The sequence below is a fragment of the Rhizomucor pusillus genome (genome assembly GCF_041956525.1).
Source record: "Rhizomucor pusillus strain CBS 183.67 unplaced genomic scaffold VTP01scaffold_4, whole genome shotgun sequence".
In the NCBI taxonomy this organism is placed as follows: Eukaryota; Fungi; Mucoromycota; class Mucoromycetes; order Mucorales; family Lichtheimiaceae; genus Rhizomucor; species Rhizomucor pusillus.
The window spans coordinates 1,647,627-1,672,258 of NW_027192146.1; the positions used below are offsets into that span (position 1 = coordinate 1,647,627).

The 24,632-nt window shown below is 45.1% G+C and overlaps 12 protein-coding genes across 12 annotated transcripts; 5 read left to right on the forward strand and 7 right to left on the reverse strand.

The window, feature by feature from the left end:
• Positions 1 to 79: 79 nt before the first annotated feature.
• VTP01DRAFT_7986 (uncharacterized protein) lies at positions 80 to 4,286 on the forward strand (the record flags this gene model as incomplete). Its single annotated transcript, XM_069387057.1, has 13 exons — positions 80 to 883; positions 950 to 1,147; positions 1,209 to 1,547; positions 1,616 to 1,704; positions 1,768 to 1,879; positions 1,951 to 2,099; positions 2,163 to 2,333; positions 2,403 to 2,520; positions 2,589 to 2,732; positions 2,795 to 2,983; positions 3,051 to 3,647; positions 3,731 to 4,081; positions 4,149 to 4,286. 13 exons carry the CDS (start codon positions 80 to 82, stop codon positions 4,284 to 4,286), a joined length of 3,399 nt encoding a protein of 1,132 aa, XP_069242451.1.
• A 447-nt stretch (positions 4,287 to 4,733) lies between these two features.
• On the reverse strand, positions 4,734 to 7,788 carry VTP01DRAFT_7987 (uncharacterized protein; the record flags this gene model as incomplete). Its single annotated transcript, XM_069387058.1, has 9 exons — positions 4,734 to 5,594; positions 5,659 to 6,021; positions 6,092 to 6,329; positions 6,384 to 6,484; positions 6,546 to 6,633; positions 6,693 to 6,819; positions 6,882 to 7,158; positions 7,218 to 7,385; positions 7,453 to 7,788. 9 exons carry the CDS (start codon positions 7,786 to 7,788, stop codon positions 4,734 to 4,736), a joined length of 2,559 nt encoding a protein of 852 aa, XP_069242452.1.
• A 557-nt stretch (positions 7,789 to 8,345) lies between these two features.
• Positions 8,346 to 10,332, forward strand: VTP01DRAFT_7988 (uncharacterized protein; the record flags this gene model as incomplete). Its single annotated transcript, XM_069387059.1, has 6 exons — positions 8,346 to 8,481; positions 8,538 to 8,828; positions 8,894 to 9,621; positions 9,681 to 9,816; positions 9,883 to 9,966; positions 10,028 to 10,332. 6 exons carry the CDS (start codon positions 8,346 to 8,348, stop codon positions 10,330 to 10,332), a joined length of 1,680 nt encoding a protein of 559 aa, XP_069242453.1.
• Positions 10,333 to 10,491: 159 nt separating this feature from the next.
• VTP01DRAFT_7989 (uncharacterized protein) lies at positions 10,492 to 12,445 on the reverse strand (the record flags this gene model as incomplete). Its single annotated transcript, XM_069387060.1, has 7 exons — positions 10,492 to 10,938; positions 10,998 to 11,252; positions 11,322 to 11,417; positions 11,479 to 11,622; positions 11,684 to 12,076; positions 12,139 to 12,349; positions 12,420 to 12,445. 7 exons carry the CDS (start codon positions 12,443 to 12,445, stop codon positions 10,492 to 10,494), a joined length of 1,572 nt encoding a protein of 523 aa, XP_069242454.1.
• A 207-nt stretch (positions 12,446 to 12,652) lies between these two features.
• VTP01DRAFT_7990 (uncharacterized protein) lies at positions 12,653 to 14,005 on the reverse strand (the record flags this gene model as incomplete). Its single annotated transcript, XM_069387062.1, has 8 exons — positions 12,653 to 12,809; positions 12,869 to 12,944; positions 13,011 to 13,074; positions 13,138 to 13,257; positions 13,318 to 13,572; positions 13,633 to 13,724; positions 13,778 to 13,840; positions 13,897 to 14,005. The coding sequence occupies 8 exons, from the start codon at positions 14,003 to 14,005 to the stop codon at positions 12,653 to 12,655; spliced, it is 936 nt and encodes a 311-aa protein (XP_069242455.1).
• Positions 14,006 to 14,732: 727 nt separating this feature from the next.
• On the forward strand, positions 14,733 to 15,059 carry VTP01DRAFT_7991 (uncharacterized protein; the record flags this gene model as incomplete). Its single annotated transcript, XM_069387063.1, has 2 exons — positions 14,733 to 14,757; positions 14,818 to 15,059. 2 exons carry the CDS (start codon positions 14,733 to 14,735, stop codon positions 15,057 to 15,059), a joined length of 267 nt encoding a protein of 88 aa, XP_069242456.1.
• Positions 15,060 to 15,803: 744 nt separating this feature from the next.
• Positions 15,804 to 17,330, reverse strand: VTP01DRAFT_7992 (uncharacterized protein; the record flags this gene model as incomplete). The annotated part of the gene is made up of 6 exons (XM_069387064.1): positions 15,804 to 15,888; positions 15,960 to 16,247; positions 16,333 to 16,374; positions 16,438 to 17,066; positions 17,132 to 17,260; positions 17,322 to 17,330. 6 exons carry the CDS (start codon positions 17,328 to 17,330, stop codon positions 15,804 to 15,806), a joined length of 1,182 nt encoding a protein of 393 aa, XP_069242457.1.
• Positions 17,331 to 17,593: 263 nt separating this feature from the next.
• Positions 17,594 to 18,526, reverse strand: VTP01DRAFT_7993 (uncharacterized protein; the record flags this gene model as incomplete). The annotated part of the gene is made up of 6 exons (XM_069387065.1): positions 17,594 to 17,679; positions 17,758 to 17,846; positions 17,909 to 18,096; positions 18,167 to 18,201; positions 18,285 to 18,389; positions 18,463 to 18,526. 6 exons carry the CDS (start codon positions 18,524 to 18,526, stop codon positions 17,594 to 17,596), a joined length of 567 nt encoding a protein of 188 aa, XP_069242458.1.
• Positions 18,527 to 18,774: 248 nt separating this feature from the next.
• VTP01DRAFT_7994 (uncharacterized protein) lies at positions 18,775 to 19,244 on the reverse strand (the record flags this gene model as incomplete). Its single annotated transcript, XM_069387066.1, has 3 exons — positions 18,775 to 18,915; positions 18,980 to 19,025; positions 19,087 to 19,244. 3 exons carry the CDS (start codon positions 19,242 to 19,244, stop codon positions 18,775 to 18,777), a joined length of 345 nt encoding a protein of 114 aa, XP_069242459.1.
• A 219-nt stretch (positions 19,245 to 19,463) lies between these two features.
• On the forward strand, positions 19,464 to 20,168 carry VTP01DRAFT_7995 (uncharacterized protein; the record flags this gene model as incomplete). The annotated part of the gene is made up of 5 exons (XM_069387067.1): positions 19,464 to 19,490; positions 19,548 to 19,662; positions 19,742 to 19,873; positions 19,931 to 20,071; positions 20,134 to 20,168. 5 exons carry the CDS (start codon positions 19,464 to 19,466, stop codon positions 20,166 to 20,168), a joined length of 450 nt encoding a protein of 149 aa, XP_069242460.1.
• Positions 20,169 to 21,083: 915 nt separating this feature from the next.
• Positions 21,084 to 21,709, forward strand: VTP01DRAFT_7996 (uncharacterized protein; the record flags this gene model as incomplete). The annotated part of the gene is made up of 3 exons (XM_069387068.1): positions 21,084 to 21,106; positions 21,169 to 21,291; positions 21,397 to 21,709. 3 exons carry the CDS (start codon positions 21,084 to 21,086, stop codon positions 21,707 to 21,709), a joined length of 459 nt encoding a protein of 152 aa, XP_069242461.1.
• Positions 21,710 to 21,888: 179 nt separating this feature from the next.
• On the reverse strand, positions 21,889 to 24,536 carry VTP01DRAFT_7997 (uncharacterized protein; the record flags this gene model as incomplete). The annotated part of the gene is made up of 5 exons (XM_069387069.1): positions 21,889 to 22,440; positions 22,504 to 22,802; positions 22,861 to 23,008; positions 23,086 to 23,615; positions 23,843 to 24,536. 5 exons carry the CDS (start codon positions 24,534 to 24,536, stop codon positions 21,889 to 21,891), a joined length of 2,223 nt encoding a protein of 740 aa, XP_069242462.1.
• Between the last annotated feature and the right edge of the window lie 96 nt (positions 24,537 to 24,632).

Consider the following 24,632-nt stretch of genomic DNA (forward strand, 5'->3'; position numbering starts at 1 on the left):
CAGGTCTGGTGTGCCCGAAACGGGAAATTGAGGTCCCCTTTCCCTTTCAAACTCGCAAAAGGATAAGGACGGGGCTCACATGGAGTTAGAAGGCGGTTCTCGGCTACGCCGCGGCGGCAAGAAGAGCCGAAGTACAAATACGAACACGCAAACCCTTTATGACTTTTCACTGAGATGTGCGATCCGCGCTTTTCTCGAGCAGACCGGGCCCCAATCCTCGCTTGCGAAAGAGCAAAAGAAAGAAAAATCAGACAGACACTCGATCCACATTGGTGTTACAGGTGTCCTGGGGTCAATTACCGACAAGTTCTCGGATGAGGGGCGGCCAGATAAGCTGACACGAGAAATTGTGCATGGCCTGCTACGTCGGCTGGATGACGTGAAGAAGACAAAGGAGATGACACGAATGACGAGCGAAGACAAAGCATATGTGTCTGCAGTCTCACAGTTCCGAAAGTCTCTTCAAGCGCAGCGATTTAGACCTTCCGGAACCGTCAACGACCTCATCATCACCTTCTTACAGTTGAGCAAAACCGAGCTTGCAAAAATTGATCCGACGTCTGTGAACGACCAGCTTAACAAGCACATGGCTCAATTCGCCGAGCTTGTCATACGGACTGTCCAAGAAGATGCACCGGCCTCAGCAACGCCCGAATTGATGGAAATGTTGAACGGTGTAGCTACGCCTGCAAAGGCATCCCGTCCGTCAAGTCGCCGCCAGGTATCCTCAGCTTCCGGCAGCAGTACTCCTGGACCACCTGACAGCTCCTTGGAAGCATTGGAGAAATTCCCCATGGTGCAAACTGTGCAGAATTTGTTCCAAAAGGGTGATTTGGAACACCACAGGAAATTACAAGAATTGCAGGCGATCTGTACCGAGCCGGTATACTTACTTCTTTTCTAACTTCTTTGAGAAGCTCAATTAACACCATTCTTCGCTTTCGTCTAGATGCTATTGGTGGATTTCAAAAAATGCATTAACAATATCCATATGAACCAGCCTTTCCCCGGTCGTCGAGAGGATTTCCCTACGCAGCAGGCATACGAAAACTGGCAGCGGCGAGAGATCAAGCAACTTACCGAATTGATGAACACGCTGATGCTCATGAAACCTGATTTAGCCCTCAACTCGGCCAATCAAAGCGACGTAAAGTGTTCAAAACCATCCAGCTGGTACTCGAGTAGAATATCTCTAACAGGCATTGTAGCGTGCAGATTCGGCGCAGAGCACATTTGTGTTTGTTCCAAACGATCCGCGATCACTGTTCCGTTTGCTGATGAAAATGTGCATCGATTTCGATCTCGAAGTTGTGCCTGATTCTGAACGAGCAAAGACAAGCGTTCTATCCGTGCAATCGGACGATTTATTGCGTGAATGTTGGCGTACTTGGCGAATTTCTGCACCGTTCCGTGCAGTTACATATTTACAACTGGTGGCATCAAAATTCCAGCAGGATAAACTTGATTTGGAGGATGTGCAAGATGCTATGCGCGCCCTGGATAAAGTCATCAAAGAGACGGATGTCAGTAATTGGGCTATCAATGATGTAAGTGATCCAGTATAATTATATGCATATTGTCGGGTACTAATTAAGACTTCGCCGTAAAATAACAGAGAGAAAGCTTGATCAGAACATATGAGGACTTGAACCAGATCCTATTATATGCGCTGGAAAACGCATTGTCTGAATATTGGACCATTAGGTGCGTTGGAAATTGGGTGATGCTCTGCTTATTCGGGACTAATCGTAGTTGACTTATTGATAGCCCTGATTGGGTCAACGATCTAGTGGGAATGCTTGACAAAATTTACGAAAATCCAGCGTACTTGGAAGATCATGCCGATCCAATGACAGAATTCTTGCGGCTTGAAGATACTGTACAGGCAAGTTGATACCTCTGCATAATTATTTAAGACTTACGACGTGTTAATCCGTCAATATCAACCAGGGTGCGGCTGTTATGAGATGGCGTGTTTTAGAAAAAGTCATGAATAATACCGAAAAGGACAATTTATCGAACCTTCTTACACTGGCCGACAAGTTAATCAAGGAGCTGGTTAACCTTACAAAGGGAAAGTTCAAGACTCCACTCAAGGGGTACGTAGCAGATCGTTCAGGCTTTGAGATGCAAAAACGATGATTAACACTCGTGGTGTACAGTGTGCTGCCGATACCTGGTATCGTCATGGAACGATACATGCCTCTTTTTGCATTAGAAATGGAGAACTGGGCGCATAGCATGGAGGCAAAGCAAGCACCCGTAGAAGTTACCTTTGAGTTATATCACAAGGTACTTTCTCTCAAACGTTTGTACGATCAATTCGGACCAAAGTAAGTTGCAAGTTGCAGTGCTGTAATAGCTTTGCTGTGGGTTCATCAAATTAAAATTACCACATCTAGGAAAAAAGCAGCGCTTTTCAAGGTGGAGTCATGGTTCCTGCCACATGTAAGGCGATGGCTCAAAACAACGAACGAGCAGACGCCAGAGTGGGTCGAAAATGCAATCAAGCAAGACGAGGTAAAGACGAAGTGATAGACTACATCAGAGTCCCGTTATCCGAGACTAAGAACATTTTTCCTGTACAGTTCAAAGCTATTAGCGAAACCGCAGTGCACTCCTCCTCTATTGTCGATCTGTTTAGCATGTTTCACCAAGCTGTCGATTTTGTTCAAAACTTACAATGGCCTAATGAATTACAGCGCTGTAAATTCCTGACTGTCCTCTCGAAGGTATGGAAATGGAAGCTGTGATCTCACGCAACGCGCTAACTGGACTGTAAATATCCACGTAGGTCATTGCTATCGCCTTGGAGCATTATACCAATACCCTCGATTACCTTATTAAAGATACTATCTACCCTCCAAACGAATACGACCCTGAAACATCTTCTTCCGCCGCATCATTTTTGGACAAAGCAAGGCTTACACTAGGTCACAGTTCTTCCAAGGATGAAGAACCGCCACCAGATTTTACACCCGAGGTATTATACAAATCAATTGTAGATATTCAAAATACTTGTCTCTAAAACGGGAACATTGTGGTTTTAGATGTGTGTGATGCTCAATGATATTGAGGCAGCACGTGGTCGTCTTGATAGACTGTACCAGACGATGGACGTGGATGAAATTGCAGAAAGAATGGAACGTTTGCGAGAAGCAAGTCCTTCGAGCACGACCGTAGAGAAAACGGAGCAGACAAACTTTTTGTATTCCATCAAAGTAGTCCGTGCAGAAAATCTGCAACCCCTGGATTCCAATGGCCTAAGCGATCCATTCGTCGTTCTTACTATCAACAAGAAGGAAATCGGAAAGACTAGGACACTGTACAGGACACTCAACCCGCGCTGGGACCAGACCTTTGATGTATGGCTCAATGAGAGAAGCGCAGAAGTGCTCGCTGTTGTCTACGATGAAGACATGATTGGCGCCAACCAAGAATGCGGCAGCGTATGGTTCAAACTGCAACCAGAGTATTTTGACGACTACCAGATGCACGATATCAATCTGAAATTAGATCCGCAAGGAACTTTGTTGCTGCGAGTCAGTTTAGTTGGTGAAAAGGATGATATACAGTTCTGGTTTGTCAAGTCGTTTAGAACACTGAAAGGAGCGGAAAATGACGCTGCAGGACTGATCGTTGATCAGGTAAGGGAAAAGCAAAAAAAAAAAAAAAATAATGAGCATTTTGATTTCCAATTGACACTCGGGATTTCGTCGTTAACTTGCAGATGGGTGCATTTATACGTCAATGCCTTTCAAGAAAAGCACTAGACAAGCTTTTACGCAAAGAACGCAGCTTCTTTTCATCGTTTAGTCGCAGCAGTAAGCAACATGAGCCCAGTTTGCAAGACTGCGAGGATGCTATTGCACCTTTGCTGGATTATCTCGAGACAAATCTGAAAATCCTCAACGACAACCTATCAGAAACAAATATGCAACTGGTAGTGCTCAAAATCTGGAAAGAGATCCTCAATACACTGGAAAATTTGGTCCGGCCAGCACCGTCGTCAGAGTCTCAGCAAGCTGAAATCCCACCATTGGATGAATATGAAGAGCATATTGTGCTGAAATGGCTAGAGGTACATCTGAATGAAACATGGGTCTTTTTAAGCGCTTCACCTTTAATATTGATTGTCTTATTTACAGCTTCTAAAAGTCTTTTTCAACGGTGGTGAAGATGGTGATGCCGTACCTCTGGATAAGCTCGAAAATACACAGTACAGATCACTCATACGCACAGCTCGTCACAATCGGGAGTCTGTTCAAAAACTGGAAGGACACTAGCAGTCGTTGCCCAACCTTGACATTATTATCTCCTTTCCCTCTCAACCTCCTCCTTTACCGATCGCAATCCTATATTGTAATATTATTTCGCTTTGGCAATGCCCCAGTGTTTTGTTGCTTTGTCTGTAATCTGTATCACATAAGAGAGAAAAAGAGCACAGTGCTGGAAGCACATTTTGGCTAGAGTCAGCGAACACAAGTCGGTTATGTGGATCTGGATTAGCCGCATGAAGATAACTCTTATGATAACTCTTTCATATGCAGCTATTTAGATCATTTAGATCAGCGATGGTTGTTTTCAACGTAATGTCTGTTTCACTCGGATAAGTTTCAGCTCACTTTTTGCTCAAAGTGAAAACACTTTTGAACCTGAAATCAACTTTTATTTAAGTCCAGTTAGTCTGGAAATCGACTTTCATATTTTGTGTCCTGACAATTTAACTATTCCTAGTCCTCATCGTCATCGTCAGGCCCAGCCATGTCGATATCTGGTATCTCGAGGTCATCCTCATCCCCGTTGTCATTATTGTCGTTTTGCTCTGCAGTAAAGTTTGCTTGGGACAGGCTCGTTTCTGTCACTTCAGTAGTTGTTCGAGATGTAGTTTCGCTGCGTGTCATTGTTCCCATCGACATTGATTGTTCTCCAGCATTGGAGGTCGACGCGGTAGTTTCTGAAGGATAACGAAGGATTTCATCGAGAAAATCGGGTGTAAGCTGCTTTCCCCGTCGGTCTTCATCACCGCTAATATCCATGTAGGAAACTTGTCGATTACCCATGTCGGTACTCTGTGGTACACTGGACAATGTTTCCGAAGTAGTGAAAATATCATCCGTGGTTGAATCTTCTCTTTCTTTCTCTTCGACTTTTTCTGTTTGCTGTGGCGTTTCATTGCTGATAGGACGAGCAATCGAGGCTTTTACAACAGTTTCCTCGATAAAGATTGTCTTTTCTCCATGGTAGACAGGTGACAAGATTGCTCCCGACGCGCTGAGTGTTTTAGCAGGTGCTACTACCTGCTTTGCTTCCTCGTTGGAGCGTCTTCTTTTCGCTGGTGGTGATACTGTCTGCGCAGATGGTTCCTCGTAGCGTGTATCCGTGATAGCATGCTCCTGCACTGTTTCTTCTTGCACCCGTTGCTCGTTTTTTTGTTCTTCAGCTGCATCTGGTTCCGTTTCTGGAGCAGCAACTATATCATCTTGATACTGCTGATCTGCAGGCATTGCAGGAATAGCCCGTTGCATAGGCGGCATACGAGGATGCATAAGCAATTCGCAAACAGCCAATGAGTGTGAGCAAAGCGATTTCAGCTACATAACAGTCAAGTAGATATTACTAAAAAAGGATCACATACTAAGTGAGCATATTTTATACCTCTTGGTTTTCTTCATTGACACCGGCACTGAACATTCGGATCGCGTAAGGCAGTACGCTGGCTTGAGACAGGGAGGGGTTCATCACCGTTGCCAATAGACATTCGTACAATTTACGTTTTAAGTGAGCAGACTGTTCCTTGAATTGTCTGGCTGCCTGTGTAAAGTTGAGCAGTTTGGAAATAATCAGCTGGTCTACATGTGCGCGGGTCTTCTTATCGAATAACAAGCTTCGTGCTACGAGCAATTCGCGGAGCAAGTCCAAAGCAGCTACTTGAATATCGCATGCTTCTGAATCGACAGAATTGAGACTAGACATTGAATTGCTGACGGTATCCGCATCCGCATGTCGCTTGGTTCCGGCCTTTTGGAAATAACAATATCTACTCAGTATTCTGCATGTACACATATTCTTCCTGACTTCGCTTATTTACCTTCACCGCTCTCGTGGCGGGAAAAATACTTTTCGTGTGATCTTTCAGATCATTAAGTATAGCAGCCATAGCGGGTTTAAAGATACTTTGCCCAAAAGCCGCACCGTATATTTGTAGGCAAAGCGTGGTCAATTTATAGATAGATATCCTCAAGGGACGTTGTTGATATTTTTCTGACAAGAGTTTGCTCAATATACTGGCAAACAGCCTTGTATATTGTGGTAAGGCATTGCTAGAACTGAAGGGAGCTCAGTATGTAAATGATCGATGATAGATGAAGAGAAGTAGTTACCAATGCAGTACGGCAGCGAAGAGCTTGCATGTGCTCGCTTGCAAAGCTGGAAGGCATGTCATGACCCAAATGTATTCTTCCTTGTTTTTGAATTCACGCATCTATAGTCACAAGTAAGCAAAACTATGACAGTATATAGGAAAATCGTCGAATTGGACTAACCGGTATTCCTTCGTATATATTCAAGAATCGGCATATGAGTTGAATGATAGCAACGGTGGGAACATTAACAATCATGGACATTCTCGTGCTGAAACGAGCAGATGTTAGAAGCTTGAATAGGTTTGAGTTGGCATTTCTATAACTTACCTCAGGAACGTGATGATAGCTACTTGCAGGGCTATGATTCTGTTAAAGAGGATCGGGAACGATTCTACGTGATCCCTGGATGTTGGGCTCAAGGGGAATTTGTGCTTGATATCTTGTGGGACATCGTCTAAGGAATGAGTGAGTATAAACTGCCCTACGCAGCACTTTTTCCTCTACATTCTAATTTACCTTCATCAATGCTGTCAAAGAGAGTGTTTGCAGCCAGATGGATAGATCCAATAAGACACATCAATTTCTCATTCCACAAGGCGGCAGAGTCTTTTCTGCCTCCAACAAGACTGGACTTTGCCAGACAATGTGCTGCAGCTTCGACCGCAGGAGAGAAATTGCTGCATTCACTTCCTTCAAGGCAGGTCACGCACGCTTTTGTAATCTGGTCCGCCAGATGGCGAGATACTGTTGGGAAGTACTCAACATTCAGAGCTAGTGCATTGAATGCTTCAACCTATGTATCATATACGCATGAATAGAAGAATATCAAGCGTATACGCAATAGTTACTTACTTTAACATCATCCTTCCGAGTCAATGCTACCAATGTCTGGTTGAATTTTATGAGCATCTTGTGGACGACATCGCCCTGCAGATCTGGCAACTTGGATTTGGCCGAATATGAAAAGAGCAAACTGAGCGTTTCGATCGCAGCCTTCAAAACCAAGGCAGGTTCATTTCTCTGAGAAACAAATAATAAGATGTTTGCATGTGACTTTCTCGCGCATAATGTGAGCAGATTAACATACGGATACAATGTTTGACAGGAGACCCGCCCATGTTTGAAAGTTGTTTGCAAAGAGAATTGGAGATTGCTCGCTTGTTGTCTTCACAAAAACAACTGCCGACCAGCGTGTGCTGATGTCTTTTGACTGGAGTAAGGTGTTTACGCGTGCGATCCATTTGCGTTGCACCGCTTCGAGATCGCGATCTTGCTGGGGCTCTGGATCTTTCAAGAGGGCATTGTCCAGAATACTTTGCAGTATAAAGGTCATGTGTTTCTGAATACGGTTTTCGTCTGACAAGTAGTCAGAAAGGAGACGATGTAGCTTTTGAGCGCGTTGTGTGGTATGTATTGCTGGCATTGAGTATTCTCAGGGCCTGTGTGAAGAAAGAAGTTTGAAATCACTGAAATTTGGTGGCTGACTTGCTTTTTAGCGCGTCCCGCAAAATTCATGCAAAATTGCCTCCTGTGGTTGTGCTGACAACCGTGTGCGCCGCTCCATCCAACAGATAATTCTGTAAGAGTAAATATCAGTCAAACGTATTCCAAGTACAATCACAGCTATTACTGCAAGCTCGGCAGAAACCAGAAATATCAGTTTTTGCTATGTAGCTATCTGCTCTCTATTTCGGTGCATTAAAGGATAAAATGTTCATATGAAAAGCTGTAGGCGTTTTATCACCGTATCGTAAGATTGATACGCTGATCATTCAGTTGTTGAGATAATTTGCTATTTCCTCTGTTCGACACTTGATAACACAGAGAGCTGTTATATGATATGACGCTGTACCCGTTGTCGACGAACATGCGGCCGGAAAACTGTCAGCTAAGCTTTCGGGTGTTGTAGCAGTAGCCAAGCATTTGCTCAGCTCCGCCTATTTTGGGCTCACAGAAAGCCGGGCTAACAAGCGTTCTGGTATGCCGTATCTTGCACCCAAGCTATTATACACATTTCTGTTCGCGTGCCAGGGATCTGCGCCGGTGTATCTCGCTCTCTTTTATTCTTCTCAACTAGGACTGAAAAGTGATCAGATTGGACTGCTCGTGGCCATTGGTATGATAATACGAATAACACCAATATACTCTTGGCAAATACTGACTTGAACAAAGCTCCCTTCATTTCCGCCATTGCCTGCCCTCTATGGACCGCAATAGCAGACAAGACAAAGACGCATCGGTACATTATGTGCATAGTGCACACGTTCGCGACGCTCGCGATCGTCAGCGTAATGGGAATCTCGGTCGTTGTGCAGCACATTGAGTCTGAGCAAGACAGAAGCAAGCTTACAGTGACGCTAGTAACGATCACCTCAGTTTGCTTTGCGTTCTTTGGCGTTCCCGTGGGCCCATTGGTGGATGGAGGCGTTCTGAAAATCCTCGGTCGCAATAAGGATCAATACGGTAAATTTCCACGACAGTCTGCATGAATGATATACAATTTATTCTTAACATTACTCTAACTCAAGGTCGGCAACGTATGTTTGGATCAATATCGTTTGGAGTTGCTTCATCGTTGGTCGGATTCATTGCAGATTGGACGAATGACATGAATGCTATATTCTACGTGTATGCTATGTCTGCCGTATGCTTTATCATTGTTGCCGGAAGCACGCAGTTCAAACCAGAAAGGATCGAGCAAAATTCACGTCTGACCCGTCCTTTCCTTCAGCATCATCCACAGCCCAAAACCAACACTAGCGCTACTTCTCGTTCAACCGGCTTGGTGTCAGGAACTGGACATCGCGCGAGCGAAGATGATTGGGGTCAGCGGTCTCGAATGAAACAGTTCCAGATGGACTTTAATGATGATTTCATGGAAGAGGATATAGAAGAGGAGTCGCAGATCAGACAGAACGAGATCCAGCGCCTTATTCAGTTTGCAACAGAATCTAGTATCATTGAAGCTGTTAATCTATCGAATCCGCCTGCCTACAGACGACGTGCATCCACTGCAGATATCAACGAAACGGTATCCTCGCAGAGACAACCCTCCAACGTTCTAGAACTTTTGAAGCAACCACAAGTATTGCTCTTTTTCACGACAATGATGCTTATGGGTGCTTCCCTCAATATGGTCATCAGTTTCCTCTTCATCTTTCTAAAACAAGATCTTGGAGCTAGTTCATCTGTTGTTGGCCTTACTGGCTTGGTGGGCTCCGTAACAGAACTTTTATTCTTCTTCTATTCTCGCGATGTAAGCAGCGATGTATAATGCTCTGCGCCAAAGTGAGACCTAACTTGTTTTATTGGTAGCTTATACGATTATTCGGCATCAAGAGCTTGATCATCCTAGGTCATGTATTGACTATTATCCGCGTCTTTTCTTATACAGTTCTGCCCAAAGGCCCCAGCGGAGCAAACATCGCATTGGTCTTGCACCTGTTAAATGGTAAATGTTTGCATTTAGCAGCGTAGCAAGTGTGCTTATTGATGAGTATCTGGCCATGTTGTATAGGGATTGCGTTTTCTGCGCTCTGGGGAGCAGGTGTAGTGCAAGCCGATGAGCTTGCATCTCCATCGTTGCAGGCAACTTCTCAAGGTAAGAAAGAAAGAACAAATTATGTATGTCAAATTCTATCCTAATGCTTTATACGTTGTAGGCTTATTGGCGGCCATGTATGCTGGCATCGGTGCAGGACTTGGAAGTCTTATGGGAGGCGTCATCTATGAAAAAGCTGGAGCACATGCCATGTTCTATGCAGTCATTGGCTTGACATCACTAAGTCTCGAGTTGTACTTGGAGGCGAACACACGATGGGGTATCAGCGATATGATACGATGGACATATAGAATGACTGTTCGGATGTATAACTGGACACAGCATGTGCGAGGTAGAGGTCGTGCTGTGCCCAGATGGAGTGGATCCAGACGAACAGGTCGAATTCGCCTAGAAGGAGATGACTGAACTGATGATGGATCCTCTCTTCAACGTGCTAAGAAAACAAAGAACCGGCTATCCCGATACCATGTACATAGTAAGATCACCCCACATCCAATTCTACCCTAAACGTTAAATACATGCTATACATTTTTTCTCCGCTTTTAATACAAACAAGTTGTAAAATCAAGCTTTAAAGAAATAGACATGTCCAGCATCATCGTATGTTACAACAGTATTGACTAGCGGGTGACTCGCGATACCCACGGCTTCGTGGTCAGATATCTTGATTTCACTAATAAGTTTTGTCGTTGTCGCCTGGAATGCATACAAAACCGAATCCTCCCCGAGTGCATACACGATGTCACCTTGAGGAGACAGGGCAGCCGATACAAAATCAGATCCACTCTTCTTTTGATGTGTATATGTCTTGATGATCTTGCCCCGCATTGTCATTACATACAAAACGTTGCTTTTCGTGCACACGAGCACTTGATCGATATTTTTAGGAAACTGCACAACAGTCTGCACGGTGTGATTTGCCAGTCCCCCTCCGGTATGCACGAGTCCTTTGCTTGTTTCTGGGTGCGGGGTAATGGTATAATGACAGCTGGTGGTCTTTGCATCCCAAATCTTGCCAAAATTATCGGTTAAAAGAAACGTTAAGTGACATTGTCCTTCCTACGACTTACCTTGACTGTGCCGTCACTGCTGGCGCTGAGCACCCAAGCGTTGTCGTTTGAAAACATGACTGCGTTTACAAACGATGTATGGCCTCTAAACTCTTTGAGAGTCCTTCCTGAACGTAAACCGTGGATCTTGACTGTCTGATCATGACTGCCGCTTAAAACTTGTGTGCCATCATGGTTGAAACAAATAGCGTTGACACCTTGACTGTGAGCCGGTGATAATTTGCGCTGGCACATGCCTGTCTGCACCTTCCAGACCTAGAAATTTCAATGCAGGAAGACACTTTAGTTATTAAGAACGGTGTATACATCACAGATAAAGTTTACCATTATTTTTCCGTCTGCAGATCCACTCGCAAGCAGTTCGTTGTTGTGACTGAAGCTTAAGCACAAGACAGCATTGTCCATTGCCATGAATTTATCCTATATATTGCGACGTTAATGAAACATGACTTTTAGTTTTCTCTATATTTTATCTAATCACCTCCGCTTGGTATCTGAGATCCCGTCGCAATTTGCCCGTCATGTAGTTCCATATCTCTATGAATCCGTCTACTGAGCCAGTCGCCAGATACAGACCGTTTGGAGAGAAGGCTGCGTGCTCAGCGTGCGTCTTCTTTCCTGGATACTGGACAGCGTAACAAGTTAGTTTCACTGCATGTATATTACTCCTGGGAGTACAGGATTACCGTGATAGTGGAATAATGCTGCGTCGCAACTGCATCGTCTTCTGCTTTCTGCACGAGTGCTTTGCCTTTGAACAAATCGTAAGCTGTGTCCGCCGACAATGCGCCCTGATGCTGCTGCCACTTTATCGCCTGTCCGAGTAACGCTAATAACCGTGATCGCGGCACTGCTGCTATCTCTCCATCCAATGCTTTAGCGATATCCCGCCGGCGTTGATCCCTCGACTTTCCATCGGGATACGCCTGACTCTTATCAAATTTCGGTCGAGATATCAAGTGATCTAGACGTATGTAGCGATCCACGTCGCGTTCTCGGAGAGAATCCATAATATCTGTTTCGCTCAGTACAGTCCGAGCCGCACTTTTTTCTCCTTTCTCTGCAAGTTCCACTACAATCTTTGTTTTAAACACTGATCAGCCAGATCTGCAAACTCCTTCTCGGGGCGATCGATTCATACTTGTTCATATAGATCATACAGCTTTTCTGACGGCAGCTTTAATTTCGCAACTTGTCGCAGAACCAAGTCCCAGCGTCCGTTCTCGATATCTTGTAAGAAGCTGCTTTTACTCTCAACAGTGTTGAACGTCACTGGCGATTCATTCTGCAACGCGGCTAGAGTTTTATGCAAATTGTTCTCGCGTAAAAACTGAAGTATAAGCCGAATAACACTAGATCGCGATTCGTTTAAATTTAGCTTTTGCTTTTATGTGCTTCGAGAGAGAGAATGTTTCTACGCACTCGTCTGGTTCAATGTCGGCTGCCATGTCAATATCGTTATTCGTATCCCAAATTCGGCGGAAAATGAAGAAGGTTTAAGGGCGTTATTGCAAAGCATGATTTTAAGCATTCTATCGACAACGAAATAGTAATCTATTTTCCCCTGCTCTAGCAGGAGATAAACTTTGTGTAATCATGAAAATGATGCGAGATAATGCAAATCAGAGTATGGACATCTAAATCTACTTTAGATTCTAAGGAACGGGCATGGTGATATGGTGTTCATGAAATAATCTAGCTACTCTGCAGAACTGGTCCGTGGTTAAATCTTCACAGCGAGCTTGAGGATCTAAAAAGCTCTCGAGTTCGTCCCGGAGCTGTTCAATGGCGGGATTCGCTTTGTAGAGACGTCTACGTGGAGATACCGTTTGAGACTGTACAGATGCATCTTTGATACGGGCTTAACTCACTTTAACATATGGCTCATGGATTTCCGTCTTTTGTTGAAGAAATAGCGCACAACATCCTCCAGCATCAGAAATGCACCTTGATTTTGTTGGGTACAATTATTGAGTACATCGGCACGTTCCAAATAGCATCAGGAATACATACTTGCCAAATTCTCATCCTCTGGAAACTTGAGTTCTGGTTTGAGTTGCATGACGGCTGCGTTCACCTGCAATTTTCGTAAGTTTATTAAAATGACAACCATTTGTTCTCTGCGGTTTGGCTGCTTTACCTTTGGTTGCGGCACAAACACTTTAGATGGCACGTCGTACACATTTTTCACGCTGCATAAACTTTGTGCCATGACCGATAACCGCCCTCGATGCTGTGTGCTGGGTTTTGCTCCTATCCGCTATATACTGAGTGTAAGACATGGTTTACTTCATGCAACATCGCTTTCACATCTGCATACCATGCCAACTTCTTTCTGAAACATCAGTGTCATCCACACAGTGCCTTTGCCGAATACTCCTTGTCGACCGGCGAGCATGTGCAGCCATTGGATAAGCAGCGGGGATGCAACGTTGAATGGTAGATTGCCGATGATATGCATTGGTGAGCTGCCATTCAATTCACCACCAGCAGTCCGTATTATCTCATTGTGCGAGATGCGCAATGCATCGCCTTGTATTACTTTCAAGCGGCCTTCTGAAGCTTCAGACAATTGCTATGGAACGCCAGCCTAAGTTCATGATCTAAACCAATATTTGCGTTTGCCTATATTTACTCTCAAAGTAGGTATAAATCGTCGATCCTTTTCAACAGCTACTACGTTCTGAGCACCCGTGTCGAGAATAGACCGCGTCAGCAATCCAGGACCTGTCGTAATTTTTATTAGCTTTTGCATCAGGCAAAATAAATATGCTTCTTACCTGGTCCTACTTCAATGACCAGCGGGCTGGAAGCAGACATTTGCGCGGATCGCGCAATCTTGTCTGAGGCGATCGATCAGCCAACATTGCATAAACCTTGGCACATCACTTCTGCATACCTGTTATATTTTTGTCGAGAATGAAGTTTTGTGAAAGTTGCGATCTCGCTGTCAAGCCATAGATCTTGATCAGCTCGCTTACGGAGGGCAAGCGCGGCAGTGTCGACATTGAACTTGATCGCTGAAACGGGCAAAGTTTTCGAGGGGAACTAGGGATCTAAAAATGGAAATTGCAAAAAGGCTGGCTTCTGGATCCCGGCTACAAGCAACAATGTAGGTTTTTTTTTTTCTAAAGCCTTTCCGTTCGATTAAATAGCAATAAATTTAAAGGTATACGCACTCTTTAACAATACTTACGAACATAGGGCGCTGCTGGAACTATAGCTCATATCGTGTAATGAACGCCAGTTTGCCTGGAGAGCGGAGACGTACAATGATATCTGGAACACTTCATTTTCCATATCATTGTATAATCAATTGTGCTGCACTAAAATGTCGCAGGAGATCGCTGTGGGCAATCGATATGTTGTTCCCTACTTTGCTTGATGCAATATTGTAGCAGCGCGTTCTTGAGGAGTGATACTCATCGACTCATGTAGGTATATCGGCTTCTTTTTCCATATGAATACATCAATACTTAGACTTCAGCTCTGCAATTATCTGTGCTGCTCTAGCTCAAAATCTTGCGTAGTGTTCTTAACCTTCTCTATCACGACTTTCTAGAATTGTGTTTTGCCTCTTTGATCAAAATTTTCCCAAATAAGGAAATTTAGCCGTCACTATTGAACGCGCGACATGAAAACGACGCGCGTCCCCACTCTGGGCATCTTTCCTTGGGTTTTCTCATTCTTTTCCTCGCATGGGGAACGCCGTGGAAAGATCCTTGTGATCCGTATATGTCAAGCCCCACTCTCTCTCCTGGTAAGTTGCAAAGAAAGCAAGTTCCTGTTAGCAATGTAGCTTACACAGTGCATTCTTTAGGTCTCTCCACCCGCGCGCAAGTCCGGTCTCCCCATGGTCCCAAAGGAACTCTCAAGGCTCTCCAGGCTCTCCAGGCTCTCTCTCAAGAAAGGATCGGTTCTGTCTTTACCGATAGCGGGAAAAAAGATCGCGGCGGCCGTGGTTCGCAGTGGAGTGGGCTTGGTGTGCCGGTTTCCTGTCCTCAAGCCCTTCCCACGCCCACTGTAGTAACATGCTCTTTCGATGTGATATCGATTGCATGAAAGGGGTATGTAGAAAAAGGAAACCGGGCTAGGCCCTGCAGGAGGAAAGCAGGCCATCGGTGAAGTCTTCAGGGTGGTGCCGACGCGTTCTTGCCCCACATTCGAGCTGCCATCGACCTGTTGGCTTGGGGTAGGTAGTAACTAAAAAAAACCCCGGGTCAGGGTCCTGCCGCGAGGAAACAGGTCCACGGTGTTCCGCCCTTGCAAGTTGGTTAAGTCGTTATTGGGGAACTCAGGACATTCAAGACATCCAAGACTTCATTTTGAACGTTAAGTATCGATCCTGTTTATCATGCACTTCCAGTGATTAAGGCTTCTTTCTACAAGTCCCGCTTCCCAAGGCTCTCAAAGCATCCAGGGCACCAAGGCAGCAGTCTAAGGCAAATCCAGGCAGTCTAAGGTGCTCAAGACCGGATCATATTCGAGCTTTTACGCTCCTATTTCACCAGCAATGTTATGCCTCTGCACAAGGATAACAGCTGCAAAGAGGATACAGATTATATCTATAGAACCTCTCCTACTTTTGGGAACTGGAGATGCCGCCTCCTCACGGTGGTTCCTGGATATATCGTTGGCTTTACTTTAGTATTGCTTAACGTGAACTGAACGGCATCAATATATAAAACGAAAGGATAGAATTAATCTTATAAATAAAGCTGTTTTACAAATCAAGATTACAAATAACAATAATATATCTCATAATATCAAACATGTATAGGAACGGCGAGGGAATCGGCTAGAAACTTAAGCAGCCAAGGGATGTTTGCTATTTTTTTGCGCTTTTGGTATGGATGCTGTTTCTTCCACAGATTCATGCTTTACACGATAACTAAAATGCAAGGGATTAGAAGGCACAGTGTTCTGAGTAAATTGAGGATACTACAAAGCTTTTTATAATACCTCTTGTCAACATCCATGCGCTCGGCCTTGATGCCAGCTTCTTGAAATCCTTGTTGAATCATTTGTTGGCGAGCTGGTGCAGCTTGCGTAAATTCTTGCAATAATTGACGTACTTTGGACTCAAGCAGGATACGCGCAGCTGTCGTCGACTTTGACGAGTATCTAGCTTTGCTCGTGATCAAGACCATGACGCCGCCCACAGCGATCACTGCACCTCCGGACATGAATGCAGCGCTGCCAACTGCAATGCCGCCCAGTGCAGATAAGCCGCCAATGGCACCCAGACTCCTATGTATACATTGATAGCAAATTAGAGTATGTTGTTGTGACCAACTGGCAACATTGTTGATAATAACGCATGTATATGACGTACCATCCAGTCACTTCCAATTTCTTTTCATAACGAGGATCCAGCCTGATAGACATAACATTAGCTTTGATGTGGATGTATTTACACAAAGTATACAACACTATTCACCTTTGTATATGATCAACCAACTGATTTAATCTGTTGATGTCTAGCCGCATATTGCTTGGTACAGGATCGCCCATCTTTTCGTGCTCTTCTATCCAAATTTCGGAACTCTTGAGAACAGTCTGAACATGCTCTAGCAATAGCTCGAGCTGGTCGTGGAAAGTAACATCGCCGTACACAGCACTGGCTTTGTAAGTCGAGTACAGTGACAAGGTCAATGCGCCCACTGCAGCTGCTGATTTCGCATACACTATATTTGCTTCGCTGTTTCCCTTTTCTTTCTTTTCACGACTATTGTTGGATTTTCGTTCTTTCTGCTGTTTCTCCTGCTCTTCTTCGTCTTCACTATCGTCCTCGGTTGATACATGTGTGTGGTGCGCATAGAAACGTCGTCGCTTGTTTGTCCTTGTACGAGGTATCGAATCATATCGTTCGCCTTGGGCGGCGGCACGTGCGTTTCTCGTAGCCAAGTAATCGATGCAGCAATCGGCCAGGAATCTGCCGAATCCTTCAGCATACCTCAAGTACTCGCTATAATGGTTGCTTCTTGATCTAGAAGAAGAAGAAGCCTTCTTTTTCTTATCGAGGAATTCGGCCGAGTGATCTTGCTTTGGATGGATAGGTTTTTGATCCTACCGTTTACTTGTTAGTAAATTATTTTTATTAATTCATGCACACAGTGTATGCACCAACGAACCTTTTCGTTCTTGGGCAGTTCCTGCAGAATGTGGGGTGTGAAATCAAGTAACGTCCGAATGGGCGTCGAGAAATCGGACGTATGTCTGTTATAGAGCTCTCCAGGAAAGTTATAGTCTTCAAAGAAGAGCTGTGCGTGCGTGAGTAATGCGAATGGTAGCAAGCATTCTTGCTCTGTACTGATACTTTACTGTCGCCATGAGGCAGCTGCGAAAACCGGGAAACGTGGCAAAATGTACAATTTCATGCCGATTTCGGCGCCCAGCTTACCCTCAGTCAGCGGGGAGAACTTCCGAGCATTGATTCTTGTCTTTTGTTATCCAAGTGTCTAAGCTCTGTTGAGATAGAAGAAGTCTTTCTGCTTTTTTTAATCTGTACAAATATTGCTTTGATTGGGCACACGTTGCAAGGCACGGATGGTGCTCAGGAAACATACATACACACAATTTATTGAATAAAATGATTACGAGATAACGCAGCCGCCTTTGTCTTCTGTGGGTGGATTATTCGCTTTCTCTATTTCGGCGATTAACATGTCAAATATTTTGGCTATGTACATCGAGTGCACAGGCGTGTTAGCTATCAGTGAAAATATCAAAATGTGACAAAAAACGCTGTAATACTTACCAACATTCTCATTGTGTTTAGCCGATGTCTCGACCGTAGGACAGCCCCATTGTTCTGCTAGATCCTTGCCCTCTTGGGTAGATACTTGTCTAAACAAGCGTACAGATCAGACTTTAGAGCTCATAAATTTGTAGGTTCAAGCTGTTTTTACCTCTGTATATTTAAATCAGACTTGTTTCCTACAACTACGCAGGGTGCAGTCTCCAATCCCGTGAAATCCAGAATTTTTTCCCGAATGATCTTGACCATATCGAAGCTTGATCGGGATGCGATAGAATACACTAATACGTAACCGTGCACGCTCGATGCATGGTGTGAAGAAAGAATCGAGTATTCATCCTGACAACAACAACGAATTCAGTTATTCCCTTGCAGACATTCGTCTTGCACAGCAGGTTTAGCTTTTTACCTGACCCGCAGTATCCATGATTTCTACAACGTACTCTAAAACGGAGTTTAACAAGGCTCATTCAAACGAACGCACTAAAACCCAGTGAACCAAGAACTAAATATAACTAACTACTCACCGTGTCCTCGGTACTTGATAGTTTTGGTAAATGTGTTCTCAATAGTAGGGTAGTAGCTATCCACGAAATGGTTCTCGCAAAACTGAATGACAAGTGACGATTTACCTACGTTGTGGATAAAACTTGCAAGGTTAGCTCTGCCGCACCGCTTGTCTAGCTTAGTAAATCACAGACTTACCGACTGCTCGTGCACCTAGCACTGCAATGCGTCTCTGTCTTGCTTGATTTGCTGCCGAGGACATTGTTGACGCGGCAGAGACTCTGGGAAGGAAACGAAAGTTACAAAAGTGGAAGATGTGCGTTGGAGTGCGCTTTGCAGCTCAGCGCCAACTTTCATTTTTCTCTTGCAGATGGGGAGAAAAAAGTGCCTTTTTGTTGCTCTCTTTATTATTTATTCTCGTATATACAAAAAGCTTTATTGAATTGTTGGATTTGGTATCTTGTGTTTGCATGCATGCATGCGTGAGTGAGTGAGTGAGTGAATAGGATGCTAGTCGGTCCAACGGTGCGCACAAGTACGTTCGATGCATACATAAAATAGGGTCATCTTTGCATCTGCTCTTCGCGATGTCGACTGGAAAAACACTGCACCCACGTTGCCGCAGTTTGGACATTGGACGTTTGCTCGCGGCTGGGCTCGGATGTTCAGGAAAAACAGCATTCCATTGTAAACTTCTTTCCTAACGGCAACTTACCAAAGTCGGATCGACACTTAGATCTGCAAGTACGGTTGTCTTTTCTCTACAGACAGAGACGTATTAGAAGTTGCGTCGTCGATTAAAGCTCTGAGTAGAAAACATACGCGGGTTGGTGAATGATCTCGTGTCTGTAAACGCATGCATTGTCTGCAAGCTCTTCAAATGTGCAATTCCGGCAAGCGTACAAGAGCTGTCGATTCAACTTGTCTTCTCTGGGATAAAGAAGGTTGTTGCTTTTTGGAGGAGGGGGCGAGCATCTCATTAGCTCGAATTCCAGACGATTACAACACACACACAACTGGAGCATACCAGTCGCGACAAAACTTGAATGTAGCCATTAGTTCGACAGAGAGAGTGTAAGAGAAGAGAAAAGAAGTTGGGTCGGGAACACAACGAATTGGGGGAATTTGCGTTACGGTCACGCTTCCCTCCTCCTCCCAAACGACGGCACCTATCCTTCGTTTTAACATTTGCCCTGCCCATGGCTCTCCCAAAGCGCATTATTAAGGTATTTCCGGTCCGTCTGCACAGAGAGCAAACGACTCAGTTCTTTCTCTGAGCACAGGAAACCGAGCGGCTCTTGGCTGAGCCTGCACCGGGTATCAGTGCCACTCCCCACGAGGACAATTTGCGTTACTTTGATGTAGTAATCGCTGGCCCTACACAGTCTCCTTTCGAAGGTTAGTAAGTTGACACTTGTTTATACGAGTGACATTGACTCAATGCCAAGGTTTTCTTTTGCTTGGTTGAAATGAATAGGTGGTGTTTTTCGACTCGAGCTCTTCCTTCCAGAAGACTATCCCATGGCTCCGCCCAAAGTGCGTTTCTTGACAAAGATCTACCATCCTAACATTGACAAGCTTGGACGCATTTGTTTGGATATCCTGAAAGGTAATAGATACATTTCGTGCAAAGATTTACGGGCGATGATCTGAAAACATATCAAAGATAAATGGTCCCCTGCGCTTCAGATCCGAACTGTTTTGCTGTCGATCCAGGCACTTCTCTCTGCACCTAACCCAGATGATCCGTTGGCTAACGACGTCGCTCAGCACTGGAAGGAAAACGACGAAGCAGCTATTGCTACCGGTAATGCGGGCATTCGGTCTCCTCTGTGCTGCGGTTTTAAGTGCTAACTTCCTCTGTTGTAGCTCGCGAGTGGACTCGTCTGTATGCTCAAAACTGATCTAACAAAAAATAACAAGAGAGAGAAACAAACAAAGATAAAAGACTATTGAGAAACCAAGAAGAAATCTGTCCATGCATCTTTTTCCATTCTATATCCTTTTGTTGGCAGGCCAATTGCCCGCTCATCTTTCCCGACCATCCATTTACCTCTTCTACCGCGTAGAAAAAAATAAAAGGGGATAAAGGAACCGTGAGAATGCGTGGAAATCCATTCCACAGGCAGAAGATTTGAATCTATAGATATGTATGCCTATGACATGGATATCCTCAAATCGTTTTTCGACTGTACAGACCGGATAATCGCAATTTGCAAGCTTATCCTTAGCGCTCGTTAATGGACATTGGCGATTTTGTAACACAATTGACACGATTTCGGTTTCTGGAGACCCTCTGTGTGAATATGCTCCCTAGCAGGCACCAAAAGCTCGATATCGACGTTATTCTTTCGAACCTGATTGCTCTCAAGTCACTGCAACTTGTCAATTGCACGTTAGAAAAAAAAGCAAGCGGAGAAACTACATGGACTCGCCGAGTTGGACTTTAGAAACTGCACTGTAAACTTATCAGCCATGGACTATTTCTCGAACGCTTGTCCTGCCATCAAGCATTTACAGCTAAACACTACATAACATCGAATACAATGGGGCAAATGCCATCGATATCTATCTACCTCAATGCGCGTTGGATACTTGCAATTTTGGATTGGATATACAGGGCTGACGGCCTAGATGCCTCAGCAGCACGGTATAGACAGATTCGAAAGCAAGCGTTTGTATAACTCATTTTGGAGGAGAACGAGATGCTCGCATGAAAACGGAGATACACCGCCTTCGAGGTGTTGAGGCTGAAGACCTGAACGTGCAATCAGATTTGTCTGTTGACGACTTTAACCATCGAAGTAGCAAGAATTCTTATGGGAAGCATGGTTGAAAAGATGTAAGTCATTTTGGCTACATTAATCTAACATGCGCACGTCTCATCGAGCTCGAATTTAACAGAGCCTCAGTGATAAAAATTCAGAAATACGTCGACGGCGCCTTCAAACCTAGGGAAATAAGAAGCGACCCAACAGCGTCCAGCATCGATCCTGCAATGTGCGGGTTGGATAACCCCTCGCCAAGGTAATGCATCTTGGCGCATCTTGGCCCATCTTGGAAATATGCGCATGAATTTCCTATATTTTATATGTCGGGTGTTGCTGACGCTGATCTGTCTCTGGCAGCCAGCTGCTCCAACTCGTGCTCCGAAAGAGCCACGTCCTTTGTAAAATCGAGTTCTTTTATAAAGTGCCCAACACTCGTCACCAACTTGGAAAATCTCTTGAACCGACCACGGGACTCCAAGTGCACGCTCGAGAAAAGTGTGCTTGGAAAGTCGGTCTCCAGGTTCTGCACACAGCCTGACACGCGCACCATTCCGTTCTTGTGGGATGCCATGCAATATGCTCGAGAACTTCAGTCTGCAACAGAGCCGCCACAGTTACGAGAGAAAAGGCTAGTAGGAGAAGTGAAAGAAGAGTTTCTCAGGTTTGCTGCGTAGTAACACTGCCTCGCTGTACTACCATGGCAACTGCGTCGCCATGGAATTTGATGCCGGTCGACAGTTAGTGTTCATTTATCTCTACAGAAGCTTGAAGGTCTTTGTAGAAAACAAGAATGTAATTGAAAAAGGGTAAAAAAAACGATGCTTTTAAAGAAACAAGAATCACGAACAGAATGTCAAGTGTAACATAGAATCCACCAGAGGATGGCTTCGTAGCAATATACATATTGGCGGAGCGTCTGCACCATGCTAACACGCTGCTCCCTAAACTTCGCGACCGTCTGATTGACAATGTCGAGTCGTCCTTCGCGCTCGGCCTGACTGAGCTGCTCCAGCGGGACTTGAGATCGGTTTTGTAACCTGTGAATGATGGTATCAATCACGCAGAATGTGCCTGCACGGCCGCATCCTGCAGAGCAGTGGACAACAAGGGGTCCAGCCTGTCCTTGTGCCTCAAATTCTGACTGCAACTGATCTGCTAGGTGGACAACCTTGAGCGTACCGACCGGTCTGTCGGGCACGCCAAAATCCATCCAGCCCAGATATTGAATGTGATGAATAGTTCTTTGCTCATTACTATGCTCCAAAAGTAATTCTCTGAGGATGACACCTTCATCTTCAGGGTCATCTTGAAACCTTTGCATCGTCTCGGAAACAAGAATCACCTTGCAGTTGCCATAACTGACAGCTTCACCTTGCTTGGACGGCCAATATCGATGGCATTTTATCTGTATAAAGATATAGAATAAGTAAACTGAATATAGGTACAGTAATACCACGATCCCACTTGCCCTATTCATTTCTTCCTCTTTGGTCAACATGACAATCACGTTGCTGTTTTGTTCCCAGACAACAGTCCAAAAGTCTGCAAAAGTGGTTGGCAGTGGACCTTGCGTGGAGATATACCGACGATACCGGCGTGCGGAAGGTGAAGCTTGACGCTGCTCACTGAGTCTTCGACAGTCTGGAATGGATGGTAAAGATGGAGATGCCAGTGCTGCTGGATCTTGATCATTGTATTCAATGAAACTTGCATTAATGTATCCTGTCGATCCTGGTGAACGTGATTGTATCTTGACCCGAGTATACTCTGGAGCAACTTTTAACAGGCATGGCTACAGATTAAGAAAAAGTTGTATAGTTCTTACCGTAAGGCCAAATGTTGGTATATCGATTGAGAGCACCCATCTCTATGCCTGCTACTATGCTGAATGGATGATCGGTCAAGTTGCCACTTGCTCTTGAATGGTGGGCCATGACACCTTGCAAACGCTGTTGCTCTGTACGCTCAATCGTCTGGCAAAAATATTTCCACATTGTTGTTATCATGGGGGCCGATTGGTTGGCGTTAAAAATTTAAAGATATTCTCTACCTCGTACATCTCTGCCAGACGCTTGGGACCATTTTCCTGATCGAGTAAAGCATGTAACCATGGAGGTATAGTGGACGGATCGGAGACGCCGATGATTTGTCGCAATGTCCGGTTTGACACTTTACCGGTTGCAGCGTCGATTTGACACTGGCTTGGTGATGGCGGACGAATCGGAAAGCGTTCCTTGATGTCACCGTGGCCAAGCTCCATATTCTGTCGAATGTTCGAAAAGAATGGGTTAAATGCCTGGTTATCGAGTGGCATGCTAGGCGCTGTGAGCGGGCCCGGAGGTGGAAGACTACCAAGCTGCAAACCTTGCGCTCGCCGTCGCATCGAACTCATAGGCGCAGGTGTGTTGTTATTGCCGTCCAAGCACAAGGATGGTAGAGTGACAGGCGGAGGGAAGCCGGAGAGTCCCGGTGTCAACGGAATGCTATCCGCAGGCCGTAGTTTGTTGCTGCCGTTGCGAGTAATTGCTGGCGATCGTACGCAACGATCCGGGAATAAGGCTTGGAAAGCTGACATTCCTCCTGTACGGACGTGCGTGTGTCAGTCATTACTCGCAGGGTTTCAGTTGTCTCAGGAAAAGCGCGAGCGCCCGCGTCTCTTTTTCTTCCACGCCTGTCTGCACACACAACTTTCACACTAGTTTGCTGCAGCGGAAAGTCACAGTGAAATAAGACGAGACTCTGGGGTCTCCTGTGGAGCCTTGACACCTCCCTCCCTCGCGCTCCCCATAGTCTCCTTAAAACTTTACCTTCTAAATAGCCCAGGCTGCCCCGATAGTTGGATTGCACAAACTTGTTGCAAAGATACACGATTGCATTGGGTTGGTTTTGAATGAGGTTGCTTGACATCTGGTCGTACAGTACGATGTACTTTTTGTCGGCCCACGCACTCCACACAGCGCGTTGGGTGTCCGAGACAATGACTTCGGAAACTTTGTCCAAAGTAAAGGACGGGCGTTTGAGAATTGTGTTGGGTATCGACACGTTGATAGCATCTTGGATATGAAGATGGGAATAATGCACAAAGGAACGAACATCGATCATGAGAATGGATTCCTTGTGGCGATCGACAAGCTCGCCTAGCTCCTCTGGTTTGAAACTTTTGAATGGCAAAGACGACCCGGATGTTCCCGTAGCAGCCGACGGTGCATTCTGGCGAAGTTTCGGCGGCTGGAGAGTGATGGGACTTGTCGAAACAATCGGTCGAGACGGATGCCCGCTGCTGTCCGTTGCAGCGTATCTTGACTGGATGGCATTGAAAAACTCTTGGTGCTGATGTAGCGGTGATCTTGGAGCAGTGAAATATGGGGTGGCACCGCCAACCATGAATGGCGATTCTGCCTGCGTTGCTGCTGCTGCTGCCGCTGTCGCCGTTGCTACCGGGTTCGCAAAGTAGGATTCATGGTTATCGCTTTGAATGGGTGTTGAGGGACATTCGATCATAGCTCGTCTGGACACACACACAACACACAAACGCGTTCTCCTGCCGAGCCCCTTTTCGGTGGAAAAGAAAAGGTTATCTTTTTTTACAAAAAGGTG